The sequence below is a fragment of the Equus przewalskii genome, chromosome 18 (genome assembly GCF_037783145.1).
Source record: "Equus przewalskii isolate Varuska chromosome 18, EquPr2, whole genome shotgun sequence".
Classification (NCBI taxonomy): Eukaryota; Metazoa; Chordata; class Mammalia; order Perissodactyla; family Equidae; genus Equus; species Equus przewalskii.
This window is the reverse complement of record NC_091848.1, coordinates 45,759,479-45,777,844: the sequence shown is the minus strand read 5'-3', so window position 1 is coordinate 45,777,844 and position 18,366 is coordinate 45,759,479. Positions and strand designations below refer to the sequence as shown.

The 18,366-nt window shown below is 37.6% G+C and overlaps 1 protein-coding gene and 1 long non-coding RNA gene across 13 annotated transcripts in view; one reads left to right on the top strand and one right to left on the bottom strand.

Moving 5' to 3' along the window:
• The window catches only part of GRAMD1C (GRAM domain containing 1C), an 87,517-nt gene that overhangs the window by 62,393 nt on the left and 6,758 nt on the right, over positions 1 to 18,366 (top strand). For all 12 annotated transcript variants that reach the window (XM_070582672.1, XM_008523143.2, XM_070582668.1 and 9 more), the window contains 8 exons: positions 4,604 to 4,741; positions 10,473 to 10,591; positions 12,002 to 12,144; positions 12,948 to 13,051; positions 14,385 to 14,561; positions 15,699 to 15,756; positions 17,427 to 17,537; positions 17,768 to 17,873. In XM_070582672.1, the coding sequence (XP_070438773.1) occupies positions 4,604 to 4,741; positions 10,473 to 10,591; positions 12,002 to 12,144; positions 12,948 to 13,051; positions 14,385 to 14,561; positions 15,699 to 15,756; positions 17,427 to 17,537; positions 17,768 to 17,873 (956 nt within the window). The remainder of the gene's footprint in view (positions 1 to 4,603; positions 4,742 to 10,472; positions 10,592 to 12,001; positions 12,145 to 12,947; positions 13,052 to 14,384; positions 14,562 to 15,698; positions 15,757 to 17,426; positions 17,538 to 17,767; positions 17,874 to 18,366) is intronic.
• LOC139077034 (uncharacterized) lies at positions 10,925 to 17,519 on the bottom strand. The gene is made up of 4 exons (XR_011529188.1): positions 17,404 to 17,519; positions 17,113 to 17,161; positions 14,323 to 14,575; positions 10,925 to 11,760 (listed from the first exon to the last, which is right to left on the bottom strand). It is a non-coding gene; the product is annotated as an uncharacterized lncRNA (long non-coding RNA).

Genomic DNA, 18,366 nt, shown 5'->3' with positions numbered 1-18,366 from the left:
AGAGGATTTCTTTTCTCTTTTCTGCCTCCTGCAGACTGTGACCTTTGGGAGGGAGCTGTGCAGTCTTTTGTTGTAGAGACTCCCTCTAGACCCACATATCCCTGAGAGGAGTCCACAAAGTGGAGCGTCACGAAATTCTCACGGAGGGACCCGAAATCACTTGTAGGGCAGTCCCTTTGATGTGGAGTTTAACTGGAGCCCGGAGAGGGAAAGTTAGCCTAGAATCTGCTTTGACTGGCTTCTTTTTTAATGTTTTAACTCTACACTAGGCAGGTTAGAACCCACCAAGATTGAAGGATGCCCTTTTTAGGGATATTTCTGTACTTCCAGAAATGGGCTCTGGGCTTCCAACTGCTGAACAAAATGCTAAGCGTTGTGTTTTAATCTGTTAAACCATATTCTTAACTTAAAACTTTGGCATAGAATAATTCACAGAATAAGCTACAGAACTTTGTTTATCTAGAGGGTTGTTGCTGGTAGACTTTCTCAGCTTATTAACAACATTCCTGGTTTGGGGAGGAGTTCAGAGCATCTGAAAAGATGCTGGGAGTTTCCTGGCAAATGAAGATGAGTTGACCCAATGTAGCCACATCCATAAGTACAAGGAAATTATGGCCGTATTTTCAAAGAGAGAATGTTTCTGTTGCTCTCAGGATTTACTTCTTCCACCTGCCCTGCTCTCATGTAGTAGATAGTCTGTAAAACATCTGCCCCAGGAAGTAGAGCCTTGACTGGAAGCTGACAAACTGGCTGATGGCATGAGACACCTGGGCTGTGTCATGATGACAAAGGTTAAATTTAGTTTTGTATAGCTGGGGTTGGAACTTGATGTGACAGGGTGCCCTCACCACAGTCGCTATGCTGAGAATGGAAGCCAAGTCAAGACTAGGCTGGAGGAGGGGCACAAAAGAATGGCAAAATTGGAGTCTGTGGTCTAGGGCTCAGAGAACATGATGAATTAGAGGCAGAGCCGCGCAAAGAGAAACTAGAGTCAGAATTCCAGTGATGCTTATTAATTAATAAAGGTGAAGACAAGCAGACCTCTGGGGAAGGCCAGAGAAAAAGCTGGGAAATAGTCTAGCATGTCAGGGAAGCAGCCACGAGACTAAACCAGGTAACCCTGACACAGTAACCTGAGTCAGGTGTTTGAACAGCTCTTAAGTTGAACTTAGGTTTTCAGGTGCAAAGAAAGCCCTCAATCTGAGTCAAGGTGACAGCAAGTCACCAGTTTTTAGTGTATCCTTAGTTACTCAATTAAACTCCAAATCACCTGCTTTTCTTGCATACCTACCTAGTCATTTTTCATATACCCTCAAACACTGTCAACATGTGGTTTCAGTTTTATTCATGTCCATGTCCTTCTCATACTTATTTGTTTCACTTTTCCCACCATTTCCACTAGACACTTTCAAACCGATATGTTTGAAATCGTATTTCTTCTTTATTGAAAATAGTTAGTAACCTGCCCCTAGGTTGAGCAGTGTTCCTTTCCCCATTTAAAATACACCTGCCAGCTCGATATGTTACAGCAATACTGTTGGTGATGTTGCTTGGATAGGAGGGTTTTAAAGTACCATGAGTTTCACAAATAAATAAGCCCAGGTGGAAATAGTTTCTTTTATGTCCTTACTTTCTTGAACAAATTTACATACAAAAGGTGTTACTGTTAATTTCCAGTAGTGATATGACAAATTCTATTTTTATCAGTCATAATAGAGAACAATTTATCTAATAATAGTTTAAATGAAATATGAAAATATTGTATTGAAATACCTATATGAGTGTAACTTATTTCCTTCTTAAATGTGAACAAGAAACTTACTTTTGAAAAATTGTAGTTCCAGGGCTCCTTAGAGAAAGGGCTGCGGTGGGGAGTATACAAAATGAGCCTGGAGCATCTTGCGGTACCAGAAAATAAAGAAGTTCCCCCCAAAAAAAGAGGCATTCAGAAGGACATAGGATCAACCTAGAAGAGCTCCTAATGGCCAAATGAAAAAATTTGAGCAACAAAATAAATAAGGATAGTGTTGGATTATAACCTAAAGTGTAAAATAACTATTCATGGGTCCACATTGATGTAAATGATTAAGTAAACATATAAATGGGGGAGAAAGCACAAGTCTTCCTTAGAGTTCCAAATAATCTGTATAGATGCGCCCCCTTCCAGGAGGTGGAGCTTAATTCTCCTCCCCTTAAGGATGGGATGAACTTAGTGGCTTATTTCTAACAAACAGAATATGGAAAGGGGAAAATAGAAACTTTGCAGTGAAGAAACCTGCCACACACCATCTTAAGCCAGTGATCAAGGTGAGCGTCGTCTTAAATCATGCTGATATGTGGAGCCCCTGAGTGTGAACACTGCTTCACCTTTGTAGTGGTCTCCCCAATATCCATAACCCTAGTCTGATCATGAAAAAACCTCAGATGAACCCAAATTGAGGGACATTCTATAAAATACCTGACCAGTACTTTTCAAGTGTGTAAGACCGTTAAAGAACAAGGAAAGAATGAGAACTGTCCTAGATTGCAGGAGGTATAACAACTAAATGCAACATGGTATTTTGGGTTGGATCCTTGTACAGAAAAGGTCATTACTGGAAAAAATAGGAATAAAGCCTAGTTTAGTTAATTGTACATCTAAAATTATTCCAAAATATAAAAAAATCATGGTTGCAAATTCAAAGTCCATATATAGAAATAGACCCTAAATATTTTTAGCATTTTCAATAGTCACTTATTCACTCAAAAGTAGTTATTTAACGCTTTTTATGTGTCAAGCACGTAATGTGCACAGGTGTTTAAAATCAACATGGTCCCTACTCACGTGCAGGAGAGAGACAATAACTCAGTCAGTAAGCCAATACGGATAGAATTACAAATCGAGAGAAGTTCTGTGAAGGAAGAGAACAGGATCAGTAGAATCACCTGTACTCATTTGCTTTCTTTGTGAATATATGAATTATTTTTACAACGAACATATATTACTTCTATGTCAGAAAAAAGCTATTTCTTCAGGCTAATTGGGAAGTTCCCTCACAAAACCTTAGCAAACTGCCTCGTTTTCAGTGATTCATTTCTGTGCTGAGGGAGCCATTACTTGAAATTGCAGCTAGTAGCCTTTGCCTGCGTCGAGTGTTGTGGCAGGGAGAAGGTAAATCCGGATCTCCCTGACATCCCTGAGTTCTCTGCACCTGTGACGACAGAGAGACACAAGTCATTGAATGAGGAGAACGCCACAGGTGGGTGAGGGCAGAGCTGGGAGAGGGCTCTCATTCTGGGCCCCGCCTCGTGCTCTACCAGACCGCCTCCCCTGGCTTGCTGTTGACAGACGCGCCACACAGATGACGCTGAGAGCTTGAGTCCCGAGATGTGGGAGCTTCTGTTACAGTTTCGTTCTGAATTGATGGGGCATAATCCTTGAAATACTCCCAGTCCTAGAATCATTAAAATTTCATATTGGATTGCTTTATGCTATTTCCTTTACTTTCCCAGGCTCCTATTCCTACCTGGCTGTTTTTCCCTACTTTCTTTTTGATTCTTCTAAGTTAAACTCCTGGCAGCATAAAACAGAGATAAAATCTGTGTGCTCTGGAGCTGCGGTGATTTCAGAGTCGGATTCAGTCACTCACTAAGCCTGGAGCTTTGGCAATCCTCTCGTGCCTCAGTTTCCTCATCTAGACAGTGGAGATGTTGATGACAATACCACTTACTTCCTGGGATTGCTGTGACGATACGATGAGTTAATACTGGCAAGGTGCACAAGCACAGTGCCTCACCTAGAGTAAGCACCGTGTAGGCGTGGGCTACTTTGTGTAATGTTTCCAGGCAGAGTGAGCAGAGGTGAGCAGGTATTGCTGTTTCATTTGCTACCAGTAGTTTTCAATGTTATCGTCATTATCAGGTTCCCAGAAAAATGAAATATACCATTGGGCATTATTTAGCTTTCAAGAATACTTTTCAGAAGGATTTCTTAAACGTGTAGTTTGAGAACAGGTTGTGAATACAGTGATACTTGTCTTGGAGGAGTCAGCTTTAAGTCAAGTTTGAAACGTTGTTCAGGCGCAAGGGAGTGAGTACAGCCATGAGTGGGGCCATTGATGACTTCCTTACTGAATGTTGGAGCGTTTGGAAATAGGACCTGCTAATTGCTGTGGCAGATACCCCGCTATGCATCTCAGTATTGCCCTTATCACTTTTGAAATATTCTTTTGGGTGATATATTATGGCAGTCTGATATCATTCAAGTTAAATATTTCTATATCTTTTGGATTATAAGTGAAATATTGATCATATGTAGTTTAATTAACTATATATTATGGGTATATATTGGATTAACTATATATGTTAATATATAGTTAAAATATATGGATTAACTATATATTCTGGATATATATATGGATACATATAGTATTTAAGTATATTATAATAGTATTTAAGTATATAATTCCAATTTAGAGTTTTAATAGTGTCCTGGAATGTGCTGATCATTGTAATCACCTTTAAAAACCATTTCGTGCCAAGTACAAGTAAACAGAACAAAACCTTGAAATGACCTTCCCTTAGTTTCTTCCCTTTTGGTTTTGTGTTTTTTTTGTTTCCCCAGAAAATATTACTGAGAAAGATCTTCATGGAAGACTTTTTATCAACCGTGTGTTTCATATCAGCGCTGAGAAAATGTTTGAATTGCTCTTCACCAGTTCACGCTTTATGCAGAGATTTGCCAATTCTAGAAATATAATAGGTTGGTCTTTGTTCCTATCTAATGATAAGTTTGGGAGAATTTTATTATCCTTAGAGGATTGAACCTATATAAATTGATTTTTGTTGTTGGGGGGAAAAATTAGGCAGGCTTTGATTTTACTCGCTGGTATATAAACTAGTATTTAAGTGTCTAGGTTAAATTCACATGTAAAGAGTACAACTGTTGAATTAGTCAGATCCTACCTATGATTAAGTTCAGACCATTTGAAAATTAGAACTCTGTTTACTTATAAATGTAGCAGTTCAGTTGGGTTGAACCCGTTTAAAAGGGTTCCAGTGTGGAAAAACTGGATGCTCGTAGAGTGTGAATTGGTACAATCACTTTACAAAATGGTTTGCCAGAATCTACTAAAGCTGAACGTAAGCATTCTCTGTGACTCATCAGTTCTACTACTAGGCTTGTATCCTTCAGAAATGGGGACTTTTTACTCTGAATGACACGTACTGCAGTGTTCATAGCAGCATTGTTTATGATGGCCCCCAACTCAGAACAGCCCAAACATCCACCAGTAGTAGAATGGATGAACAAACTGTGTGTGGGCACACCAAAGAATACTATACAGCAAGGAAAAAGCAAACTGCTGCTTTTTTTCTTTTTTTTTTTGCAAGCCATTGAGTAAATCTCACAAATATAACGTTAAGCAAAAGAAGCCTGATGCAGAAGAGTATGTACTATGATTTCTTTATTTAAATAAAAAACAGGCACAACTAACTTATGGACATAAAATCAGCATAGTGGTTCCCACTGTGGAGAGTTGGGTGGCTCAGGGCTGGGGGGCTTCTGGGATGCTGGCGAAGTTCTCTGTCTTGGTCTGGGGAGTCGTGCACACGGGTGTTTTCTTTGTGAAAATTTGTGGAGCTATATGCTTGAGATTGCAGTGTCTGTGGTGTCCCTCAGAGAAAACACCAAAAAGTTCCATTTAGGAAATGAGTTAGACTCGTAAAAAGGATTTCACTGATTATGTGTTAAAAGTTCTATTTTGGTAAACATCTCAAATAAGCTTATAGTTAGTTTGAAATGGAATTTATCCTAAATATTTCAAGATACTTTATAAACTTTGGGAGCACGTGGTTTAGCTTTCTGTATAAGGTTAGAAAACAGCAGCAGCAGAGATTCACGTGAGGTGAGTCATTGGACGTAGTCAAAGAGAAATTATTCTACAGTTTAAATACAGTTTATAATCTAGCCATTATATTGACCATTAGATGTTATTCTTTTATTAAAAAGTGTTATGTAAACATAATTACATATTCATAGGTTATATCATTGATGTGGATTCTAGATACAAAAAATAATTTTTTTCTTACTATCATATTAGTGTAGAAGAGTGATTTCTAATTAATATCTATTAATTGAGTCTTTGATTACGTTAAGAATTTCAGGGGCCAGCCTGGTGGCACAGCTGTTAAGTTTGCACGTTCCGCTTCAGCGGCCCCGGGTTCGCCGGTTTGGATCCCGGGTGCGGACATGGCACCACTTGGCACGCCATGCTGCGGTAGGTGTCCCACATAGAAAGTAGAGGAAGATGGGCACAGATGTTAGTTCAGGGCCAGGCTTCCTCAGCAAAAAGAGAAGGATTGGCAGCAGTTAGCTCAGGGCTAATCTTCCTCAAAAAAAAAAGAAAAAGAATTTCATAGTTTTAAAAAATCATTTATTTTTTCTGCCCTCCTAGTTTTAAAAATGTGGGATATCTGAGGGATATAAATCTTCCTTTTCACTCAGTGGCTTATATTTAACTTATCTCTTCTGAATCTGTTTTTTTCTACTATTCACGTCAACCTGGAGAACTTGATCTTTCACAAGAGTAGGATATATTATTTCTCTTAATTTTCTAAGATGATGCCTGTTGATTTTTACGCACTGCCATTTTTATGGATGAAGAGACCTACAAGGAACTAGCATGTTATTCCACGCTGGTACTAAAGAAGTTTGTTTTTTGAATCACAAGTGCATTTGGTGTCTGATATCATATCTGGCTTCAATATGGATGAATACATTTGCTCTCTGTTTTAAATGGCTTTGAGACGCAAAGACTTCTGGCTAAATCTAAATAGTTATATTGCTGTTTAGACCTAGAATTAGGGAAAAGGTTTTCCCCAAAAGAGATAATTTGCTATGATTACACACCATTCTGCTATCTTCTGAATTTGTTACCTGGTAATCAAAGTTGTATTTCTTGAGAATGGGTTTCAAAGGCTTCTTTTTAAAAATATTAAGAATTTAATGAAAGGGGCTGGCCTCGTGGCCCAGTGATTAAGTTTGTGCGCTCCGCTGCAGGCGGCCCAGTGTTTCATTGGTTCGAATCCTGGGCGTGGACATGGCACTGCTCATCAAACCACGCTGAGGCAGTGTCCCACATGCCACAAGTAGAAGGACCCACAACGAAGAATATACAACTATGTACCGGGGGGAGCTTTGGGGAGAAAAAGGAAAAAATAAAAAAAAATCTTAAAAAAAAAGAATTTAATGAAAAATTTTTGTGTAGTCAATTATTTGTGGATTTAATCTAATTTCAGTTCTAAAATGGTTACTACTGGATCTTTTTTTTTTTTTCCTGGTGAGGAAGATTGTCGCTGAGCTAACCTCTGTGCCAATCTTCCTCTCTTTTGTATGTGGGACACTGCCACAGCATGGCTTGATGAGCGGTATATAAGTCTGCAGCTGGGATCCAAACCCATGAACCCCGGGTCACCAAAGCAGAGTGCATGCACTTAACCAACGTACCACCAGGCTGGCCTCTAATTTTCTTTTAAATTAGGGAGCTTTTAAATAGATATTCTTTTAAGTCTTTGTTTACATCTTTATGACACCACTTTTGTAATTCAAAGCCCAGTTTGAAGTCATTTTATTCAACTTTTTAACTTTGAAAATATGTAAACCTTCAGAAAATTTGCCTGAGTAGTATAATAAAACCCACATACCCATCACCTAGGATTCACAAATTTTTTTTATTTCGGTAAAATGTACATAACATAAAAATTTACCATTTTAACCATTTTTAAGTATAGAATTCAGTGGCATTAAGTACATTTACATTGTTATGCAACTATCACCACCATCCATCTCTGGAATTTTTTTGTCTTCCCAAACCGAAACTCTGTACCTATTAAACAGTAGCTCTCTATTTCCTGCTCCTTGCAGCTCCTGACGACCACCATTCTACTGTCTGTCTCTATGAATTTGGCTACTCTAGGTACCTCATATAAGTGGAATCATGGAATATTTGTCCCTTTGTGACTGGGTTGTTTAACTTAGCATAATGTCTTCAAGGTTTATGCATGTCGTAGCATGCATCAGAATTTCATGCCTTATTAAGGCTAAATAATATTCTGTTGTATGTAGGTACCACATTTTGTTTATCTATTCATAATTGATGGAGTTTTGAGTTGTTTCCACTTTTTGGTCATTGTGAACGATGCACTGATGTGAACACTGACTTGCAAACATCTGATGATATCCCTGCTTTCAGTTCCTTCGGGTGTGTACCTAGAAGTGGAATTGCTGGATCACAAGGTGATTCTGTGTTTAATTTTTTGAGGAACTGCCATACTGTCATACCTTTTACATTCCCACCGGCAATGCACAAAGGTTCCAGTTTCTCCACATCCTTGCCAACACTTGTTATCTTTTAGTTTTTTGTGATAATAGCCATCCTAATGGGTGTGAAGATTCATCACTTTTAAAACTTTATTACAGCAAGGGATTCTTAAAGTATTGGTTCTACAGTTCCTGCTTTTGATTACTTCAACTCAGTATATTAGAATGGCTCATGTGTCTTTTTGTATATTATTGTCATCTTTCTATAATTTCATCCTAAGTTTTTTGAATCATGGTGAACTTTACTTAGGTATTGGGGGCTTGACTATTCCAAGCTATTGTTAATTACATGATGTTGTAGCACATGACATTCAGTAAACCTTTTGGTAAGATTGGTGAAAATACAAGTGGAAGATGGATCATTCTATCCTTGTTGATAGGTACTTTGTTGAATGGTATGCAGTTTTAACAACAGACTTCAATGATACCTTTCAATTTTGTTGCTGATTAACAATGAATTATTTGTACAGACAGTCCTCCCTCAACTTATGATGGTTTAACTTAGGATTTTTCGACTTTACAATGGTGCGAAAAAGAAACGCATTCAGTAGAAACCGTACTTCAAACTTTGAATTTTGCTCTTTTCCTGGGCTAACGATATGCAGTATGGTGCTCTCTCGTGGTGCTGCGCAGTGGCAGCGAGCCCTGGCTCCCAGTCAGCCGCATGGTCACGAGGGTAAACAACCGATGCACGTACAACCATTCTCTACCCATCTAACCATTTTGTTTTCCACTTTCAAGATAGTATTCAGTCAATTACATGAGATAGTCAACACCTTATTATAAAATAGGCTGTGTGTCAGATGATTTTGCCCAACTGTAGGCTAATGTAAGTGTTCTGAGCATGTTTAAGGTGAGCTGGGTTACGCTGTGATGTTAGATGTGATAAATGCATTTTTGACTTACATTTTCAACTTATCAGGGGTTTATCCAGCTGTCGAGGAAAATCTGTATAACTTTTCTGAAACAGGCTGATGTATGACCAAAGTAATCTTTTAAAAAGTATTTTAGAATTAATTTTATATCTTCTTTGATGTACACCTAAATAAATCATTTTACAGCAAATTCTGCAGGATAGATTCCATAGTTTGCGATGTTGCCTTTTTAATTTAGCTGTAAGATTTTCCCATATGCTCAAAAGGCAGCTTAAGGATCCCTCATTAAATCCCTGGGCCTGGCTGTGTGAAAGGAGGAGAGTAAAACTGGATATAGCATAAAGCCTTGCTGCATTCCTTTGATGTTGGGTAATGGGTGAGGTAAAGGCTTCTACATTTTAGGATGTTGATGAATAGCAGGCAAACATACCACTTGCCTAAGTCCCTTTGTGCTAAGAGCATTAGGTGATTTAGTCAGATCTTTGAGTAGAGTTCATGATGCTGTTACCTATACTTTCCTAGTCTTTAGCTTGTAAAATGACCTTCACTGTATAGTGCTGTGTTCTAAAGATATATTTCTGTTCAAAGTGTGCTTCTACTCACTGTGTTATTGCTAAGCAAATGAAAGAGAATTCTGACCAAGAACTTGCTATAAATACAGAGAGATTACCCTATATAGCTTTCTTAATATAGAAAAGGTTGTATGGTTATTTATATTGTATTGCCCCTTCCGTGATTAAACATTTTGGCAGATAAGCCATTAACATTACATGATTTCTCATTGACATGATTTCTCAAGTTGGGGTCAAGGTCATGTTGTTGCGTAAGGACAAATGGCTTTCAAGGCTTTGTCCTCAGTGATGAGAGTGTTGAAGTGTTGTTCTGTCTCTGTTTGATAAGGCTGGCACCATTACTTCTCTTCATAGGTACTGGGGACTTTAAAAAGAAGCCTACAGATGAACCAACTTTTAATTTTATGTTCTAAAGAGAAGAAAAAGTATTAATGGACAACAATTTAGAAGTCAGTGGGTCAGAGTTGGGGAATCTGTCACGTATAAGAAGAGTGCCTAACATTTAATTTTCCTTTTCTTTAATGTTAACTAACACACAATGTTAAGGAAGTTGGGACAGGTCAAAGATAAAAATTTAAATAATTAAAAAACTACCTCTTTGACTCTATTTTAAGTCATACCCTTCAGATTTCTACAACTAACTCATTTTATGTTTGCTGTGATTAGATGTCGTATCCACCCCTTGGAATGTAGAACCTGGAGGTGATCAGCTGAGAACCATGACTTACACAATAGTCCTCAATAATCCACTTACTGGAAAATGCACCACTGCCACCGAAAAGCAGGTATGTCTGCTCTGTTAGTATCATGCGTGTGGGAAGAGAGAAGATGCCTGTTACAGTCACCAATTTACAAAACAATGTCAACAAACACATGGCAAGTAAAAAAGGGAGGAGAAACTGTTACAGGTTAAAAAGAGATTTAAGAGGCAAATCAACCATATCAACCCAGTCCTAATTCAAACAAACCAACTGTAAACCAACTGTAAAGAGGTAGTTATGAGATTTAAGGAAATGTTAATTTTTTATATGTAATAATGATATTGTAGCTGTATTTTAAAGAGAATAATTTTATCTTTTAAAGAGACGTACTGAAGAATTTACAAAGAGATACACTGATGTGTTTATGGATGAAATTGTATTGATGTCTGGGATATCCTTTGAGAGTAGTCTGGCCAGGCAGAGGCTGGTGGTGGGGGAGGGAACGTGGGGAAAGGTACAGATGAAACAGGCCTGGGCAGGAGTTAATGTTGTTGAAGCTGGTTGATGAGTTATAAGTGTTCGTTCGACTTCGTTTTCACTGTTCTTGTACATTTGAACTTTTTCCACAATAAATGGTTTAAAAAAGAACACTACTGGAATCTGATTTATGGGATCGTGTGAAAAGTTAGGGCCAAATAACTAGATGGCTGCTGTGACATATGGAGAAGAGATTACAAGATATCTAATGCTGTACTCTGTGACCCGTGTGGCGTTGTCTTATAGTGGGAGTTGTGTTAGGCCCGTTTGTGTTGAAGTTCAGTGTATCTTTTCTGCAAATAGTTTGAAAATATCTAGCAACATCTGAGCTAGTTGTGCTAGTGTAGTTTTTGTCCATCGGTATTAAAAAAGACAATTTTTTTTCAAAAGATTTTCAAACATTTAAGAAAAGCTTGGCATTCTGGTGTTGGAGAGTCTCATAACCTCAGAGGACAGGTAGGAAAGGTGTGGTTCACAGGAGAACGGTTCGGCCACTTCAAATCCTGTTGAGGGAAAGTGCTGTTTCTGTCTGGTTGTCCTCTTCCTTCTCTTTTTTGGTGAAGGGTGGATTTGTTAAACTTTGATGAATTTTGGGGTGGGGTCCTTGCTTGGTTCCATTGAATTTTGAGTTTTTCCCCCTACCAGGAACATTTGACATTCTTTGTAAACTAGTAATACACACAAGAGATTATATGATTCCTTTCTCCTCTTCATGCCTTAAAGAAAAAAATATATAATTATACAATGAATTGACAGCAAATACTATTTCTCCAGGTCCCGTCTCCTCAATTTAAAGACAACACAGCAAATATGGAAGCCCTTCTGGCTTTGTATATGGGCTTCTCATGTCTTTTGTAATTTGTGAAGAGGAATTCTAGTATCTATGTTCTAAATTGGCAAGGAATTTGATATATTCAACATGTATCTGCAAAAACTTTTTTCATCTTATTTTGGCAGACACTATATAAAGAAAGTCGGGAAGCACGGTTTTATTTGGTAGATGCAGAAGTACTGACACACGATGTGCCCTACCATGATTACTTCTATACCCTGAATAGATACCATATCATCCGATCCTCGAAACAGAAATGCCGGCTGAGGTGAGCTGTCGTTAAGGCGCGTTCTAGTCAGGGAGGGTAGATTATGCCCTGGTAACATATTAATCCTAAAATCTTAGCAGTGGCTTTACACAACAAAGCTTTATTTCTTGCTCAAATTACATGTCCACCAGCGGTCAGCAGGGAGGTGGGGCCCATCACTCAAGTGATGCCATCCCAAAGTGCCATCCCAAAGTGATGGCAGCTTTGTCATCCTGGAGCTGCACAATCCAGAATACGTGTCGTTTCAGTTTGTACAGAAAGAGAGCTGTAGAACTGTGCTCACAGTCCAGTGGCCAGAACTGGGCACACGACCTAGTTTAATGGCAAGGGGGCTGGGAGTTCTTGAGGAGCACGTGGTGGGCAGTAAAGGACTCTGCTGCAGTGGGAAATAAGAAGTGTGAGTGCATTAAAGATAGTGGGGGGCCATTATATGCTTGGCCTAGTCTTAGCTAATGTAGTTACTTTCAACTAATGACCACTTGAGATTTTTTATAGAAGGCATTTAGAACATTTAGAATTTAATTTGAACCTTTATTGCTATTTAGGTAAAGAAAATTCAGGGCCAGAGAAAGGAAAGAAATAAAATGCCGAGTACTTAGAAGGGAAATTTGATGGAATTATTAACAGCACACAGTCGTGTCTTTATCAGTCTTTATCAGCGAACAAGTTTTCTTTTATAATCTTAATGACTTTGAATCCTTTTGGCTTTTCACGGAATTCAATCTTACGTGTAATTATAATGTTAAAATAACTAAATTCTGCCCTTTAAATAGATATTCTTCTTTTCCTCCTTATCTTATTAGAGTTTCCACAGATTTAAAATACAGGAAACAACCATGGGCCATTGTCAAATCTTTAATTGAGAAGAATTCCTGGAGTTCATTGGAAGACTATTTCAAACAGCTTGGTTTGTAAATTTCTTGGTTTATCTATTTTTGTAAAGACAGCATTTATTAACGAAATGGATTGATTCTTCATTTGGATTCATAGCAGGAACCGGTAGATGATGTTGGAATGACTCCCACTGAAGTGGTTCCAACTACCCCACTTGGAATTTCAAAACTTTAAATTTTCATTGGTTCAACAAACACTTATCTAATGCTTATTACATGCCAGACATTGTTCTATGTGCTTTGTAAATATCAACTCATTATAACCCTGTGAGGTAGGTACTATTATTTTTAGCCATTTTACTAAAAAAGAAATATTGAAACAGAGAGAGAGGTTAAGTGACTTGTCCGAGATCACACTGTTAGGAGCTGTCACACTCCCTGCCTCTTTGAGGAGCCAAAGAGGCTGGCTGTACTGAGAGGCTGCATAACTTGATTGTAAATATGCCCTTGTGCTCTCTAAGGTCTGCGGAGTCCTCAGGCCCATCCCTCCCTCACCAGCACAGCTTCCCTGGGTCTGTGCAGGCCCACTTAGCATATGGATCATGTGCATGTATGGATTTAGACTGAGGGAAGTGATACAGTTGTTCTATTTGGATATTCCTTAAAATACACGAGGGAAAAAATACACATACATGAGCACAATTAATTTTAGTTAAAGAAAATCTGGTAGTCAGCTCAGGTAATTTAAGGCTTCATTGTCTCGTTTTTTGGTTATTTATTTTCCTTGCTTTTCTGTCTGACTTTTATTATTAAGCTCTTTATCAGGAGCAAAGAAAATGAAACTCAAAAATTAGTTTGGCCACTGGATAAAGGACTTCTAATAAAAAAATATGGTGAAGGAAAAGGTTGAAACAAATGACAAAAATGAGGTTTTTAGGTTGTTTGCAAATTTTCTTTTCTAGTGCTTCCTTTTTTGCAAACCCTCATTGTAAATTAGAACTATTATATGCTACGCCTTTCTTTGAGATTGACAATCACATACCATTATCTATCTTGGAAATCTTTCTAATGATTCAATGTAAGTGGGTAGCCTGTTGTTTCCATAACTGAACTTGTTACATTAATATTTAATAGAGCACATGGCAAATTTGCTCTGATGATCCCATCATTTATTAATACAGTTCATTTCTCCTAGAATAACGAAGTCTCATTATGGGATCACTGTACTCTCCAAAACTTTTCATTAAGAGTAAGGTTTGAATCTAGGCCATAAGAACCTAAGTAATAGTTAAAGAAACTTACCAAGGCTTAAAAAACCAAACTGAGAACAAAACAGCAACCACACCTTGTGTATCTTATAGTTGAGAAGCTTTCTCCACTATCTAAAGAGTTCTTTTTTCTTCTTAGAATCAGATTTGTTAATGGAAGAATCTGTGTTAAATCAGTCCATTGAAGACCCTGGAAAACTTAGTGGGGTACGAAGGAGAAGGCGAAACTTCAACCGAACAGCAGAAATGGTGCCTAAGCTTTCCTCTCTGCGGTCTTCTGGAGACGTGGGCCTAGATGCCAAAGGGCACGTTACAGGTAGCTGTTACCTGCTGGTACACGGGGATGAAAGATGTTAGTTTATTTATGTGAAGCAGAATATGCCTCTTGTTTATAAGACACTTCAGTTAAGAGGTCTCCCTTTCTCCTTGCCTTTTCTGATAAGGTTTAGCAAACACTGAATTCTATAAAGATAACTAATATATAAGTAAAAAGGAGCAGTTGCAAAATGGTGGGCATATGGCCAGTAGAAGTATTTTATTGGGCCCACATGGTATTTTAAAAATTGGACATTTTTATATAAAAATCAGATCTGATAGCCCTGGACCCAAATCCCTTCATAGCAACAGTTGGTTGGAGCTTAGTGGCAGCTGTCCCATTAGACGGCATTTGTGCTCCCCTGGTCACCAGTCCCCACCACTGATCCCAGCTGCTGGATGCTTCGCTCATTAATTTCCCGCCCAGCATTTACAGATATTTGATTTGTACCCTTGAATGTACTACAATAATTATATGCTTTTAATCTTTATGTACTGTCAGGGCCAGCCCAGCAAAACTGCTGAGGTGGAATTTGACGTTCATTATCCCCACTCTCAATTTTGAAGACATCTTGCCTCTACTAACTGTTACTGCCTCCCTCTCAGCTCTAAAGCTGTCATTCCTTCTCATCCTTCTACACTATCAAATCCTCTTCTTAGTCTTATATCTTAGTGTGAATAAGTGTGAAATAAGTGTTAGATATCTACCACTTAATGGCTCTTTAATTTTGGAATGTAAGCGTTTGGGCAACAGAGAACAGGTGAGAATGATTAAGAAAACTTTTTTTTAAGGAGGGAAGCATTGTACATGAACCTAGCTCAAATATTATTGCTGAGATGGAACTTACTTAGAGATTGTACATGATGTATTGAATTGCTTATTTAATTTTAGAGTAAATTAATTTGTAATATACCCCAAATTTGCAGGACTGATGAGGGTTTTCATTTTGAAGATTTGTTTTATATTACTCAGGACATCAGACATGAAAACAGGGATGTGGGGAATTCACCCTAAATCACTTTATCTTTACAAATAATTTTTAAAATTTCTTTTTTCACTTCTTTCAAATGAAATTCACTTTTACCAGTTGTAATCACAATCCTGATTCTAATGCAGCCTTGTGTGTGTGATCTGCAGGAAAGAAGAAGCTCATGGAAAGCTGTAACACGGCCCTGATTGTGGTGATGAGTATTTTGTAAGTAGTTGTTTTGAATGCTTATTGTGCTTGTGTCTCATCTTCTAAGAGTTTCCAAAAGGATTTGAATGCATTTGTACATTATTGTTGGAAATTGCCACTATTTGACCAAGTTTGGCCTACAAAAACAGTAATTTTATATCCTGCAGTCTAATAGTTTTGATGTATGATTTTCGGAAGAATTATTAAATTTAAGGGAATACCAAGTACACATTCATAAATGTTTTTATTTTTTAAACTAATCTGTTTTATTTCTACCATCATAGGTTTTTATGGGACGTTCCATAAACTTAAAGGGAATATTTATATATATATGCAGGCTGGTGAAATCCCGGTAGTGCTATTTGATGAGAACAGTGGTCCTTACCCTTTATTGTTTCTAAGACTCACTTGCTAAAATGCAGCTTTCTCAGCCCCAGACCCGGAGACTGAGTCAATAGGTCTTGAGTAGGGCTGGGGAATCAGTATTTTAAAACACTCACTCACATGGTGAGAAATACTGGGGCAATTAGTCTGAATCTCAGAATGATCTATAGGAATCTACTGAGCTAGTCACATTTCGACCTTTGTCTACAGGGCTCATTTCGAATCTTCGGTAGTCCATTAGGTTTAAATGAATTGGTTCTAACTGGGTGAGACACGCGGGTGAATATTTTTTGGAATGAAATTCTTCCATCACCTGTTTTTTCTAATTATACATTTCAGAACATAGAAAATGTTTGTTGTGCCTTTTGTAAAAGGTTTTCATATTCTGCTTAAATCAGTTTGCTATGACGATTTTGAATAGTAAATATTATCAGTGATCTTCTGCATTATTTTGTAGAATATTTATGGTCAGATATTGAATTGTTGATCTATATACTATTTCAGTGCCACAATAATTTCATAGATTTGATTTTCTTGCTACTACTTTTATTTTTTAAAAAATCCTCTTCTGGATGGGTAAAAGTGAATACTATATATTTTTAAGGGCAAGTCAATATTTTAATGGAAAAAATGAGAGCTATGATGCCACCTATATATATTTGCATATACGTGTAAAAGAAATATATCCAGTCAGTTGAAAGGCTGCTGTGAGAACTAATGGCGTAAGTTCATTTAGCAGGTAACAGTTTATATATGACACCAATAATGTACATTTGGGATTTGATACTTCTTTTGTCTAAGCTGAACTAGAAATTTTCACTGAATGGTAATTTTTTAAATTTGTTTTGGCTTCCACTGGGAATAGGAGGTACATCGTGGTCTACCTAAGATCACGTCCATATTGATCTTAATTTCCTGTTTGAAGTGCAGCATTATGAGTGTATAACTGCTTAAGCCAAAAGCACCCAAAAATAGATCTTGAAAGCTTACCTGGTAGATTTGTAAGCTAGTGGTCGCACGTCAGCACTGACTGGGATTCCTAGCGGAAAGGAGAGATGTCAGGGACAATCCCAACCTGCTTATTGTCACTCTAGTTACCTTCCAACTTTTTCTTAAACATTCACTTAATACTTAAAGTAATTATTTCGTACAAAAAAGTAGGGATAATTGATTTAAATATTAGCAATGATTGGAAACTAGTCTAGATAATACACATTTTTGCAGCTTTGCGTGTGTATTCTGCACTAGCAGTGCTCCGGGTCTGGATCAGAGGGGACTAACCAGGTCTGATTTGCTCTGCCTAGTTTGCTCTTGCTAGTTTTGTTGAATGTGACTCTGCTTCTGAAGCTGTCAAAGATCGAATATGCTGCTCAGTCCTTTTACCGTCTCCACCTGCAAGAAGAGAAATCTTTAAAGTAAGTCCCCCCTGCCCCCGAATCTGTTATTATTTCAGTAATTCTTTAGTTGCAGAAAATTTAATTCCAGTTTTAGAGACTTGGGTCTGCTAACTATTCTTTAGTCATAAACTTTTTTTTGTTTGTCTAATTTTTTGTTTTGTTTGCAAATTTATGAGGTGCTGATGATTTCTATAAATTAAAGATTAGAAGCTATTCCCCTGATTTTTAAGATGTCATTTTTCTTTCAGTTTAGCCTCTGATATGACGTCAAGGGCAGAAAATATTCAGAAGAACAAAGATCAGACACACCGTTTAAAAGGAGTGCTCCGAGACTCCATCCTGATGCTCGAACAGGTAGGCAGCTGTCTGCACCACAGTATGGAGAACTCAGACCAGTACGGATCAGGTGCTCCTGTGGTTGTAAGAGAATATTTCCTATACCTTTATTTGAAGAAATCCCCCTCCTAGAGGCAACTGTCTGCCAGTTTCTGCATTATGCATATTATGTATATAGTTACTCGTATTTTTTTTTTGTTTTTTACAAAATGGGAGCATACTATACACACCACTGTATACTCTCTTTTTTTTATTAGTAATATATTTTGAAGATGTTTCCATATCGGCATGTACATATCTACCTCATTCTTTTTATTGATCTTTCTATATAAAATTTTATGCTTAATATTAACTTTTTATAGAAATGGTAGACACTGTGTACACAGTTATTTTGTTTTTATCTATTAACCATGTATCTTGGAGATACTTCCATATCAGCATATAAAGCACTTCCTTTTCTTTTAACAGCTGCAAAGAATTCAGCTGTATAAATGTGCCATAATTATTCTAC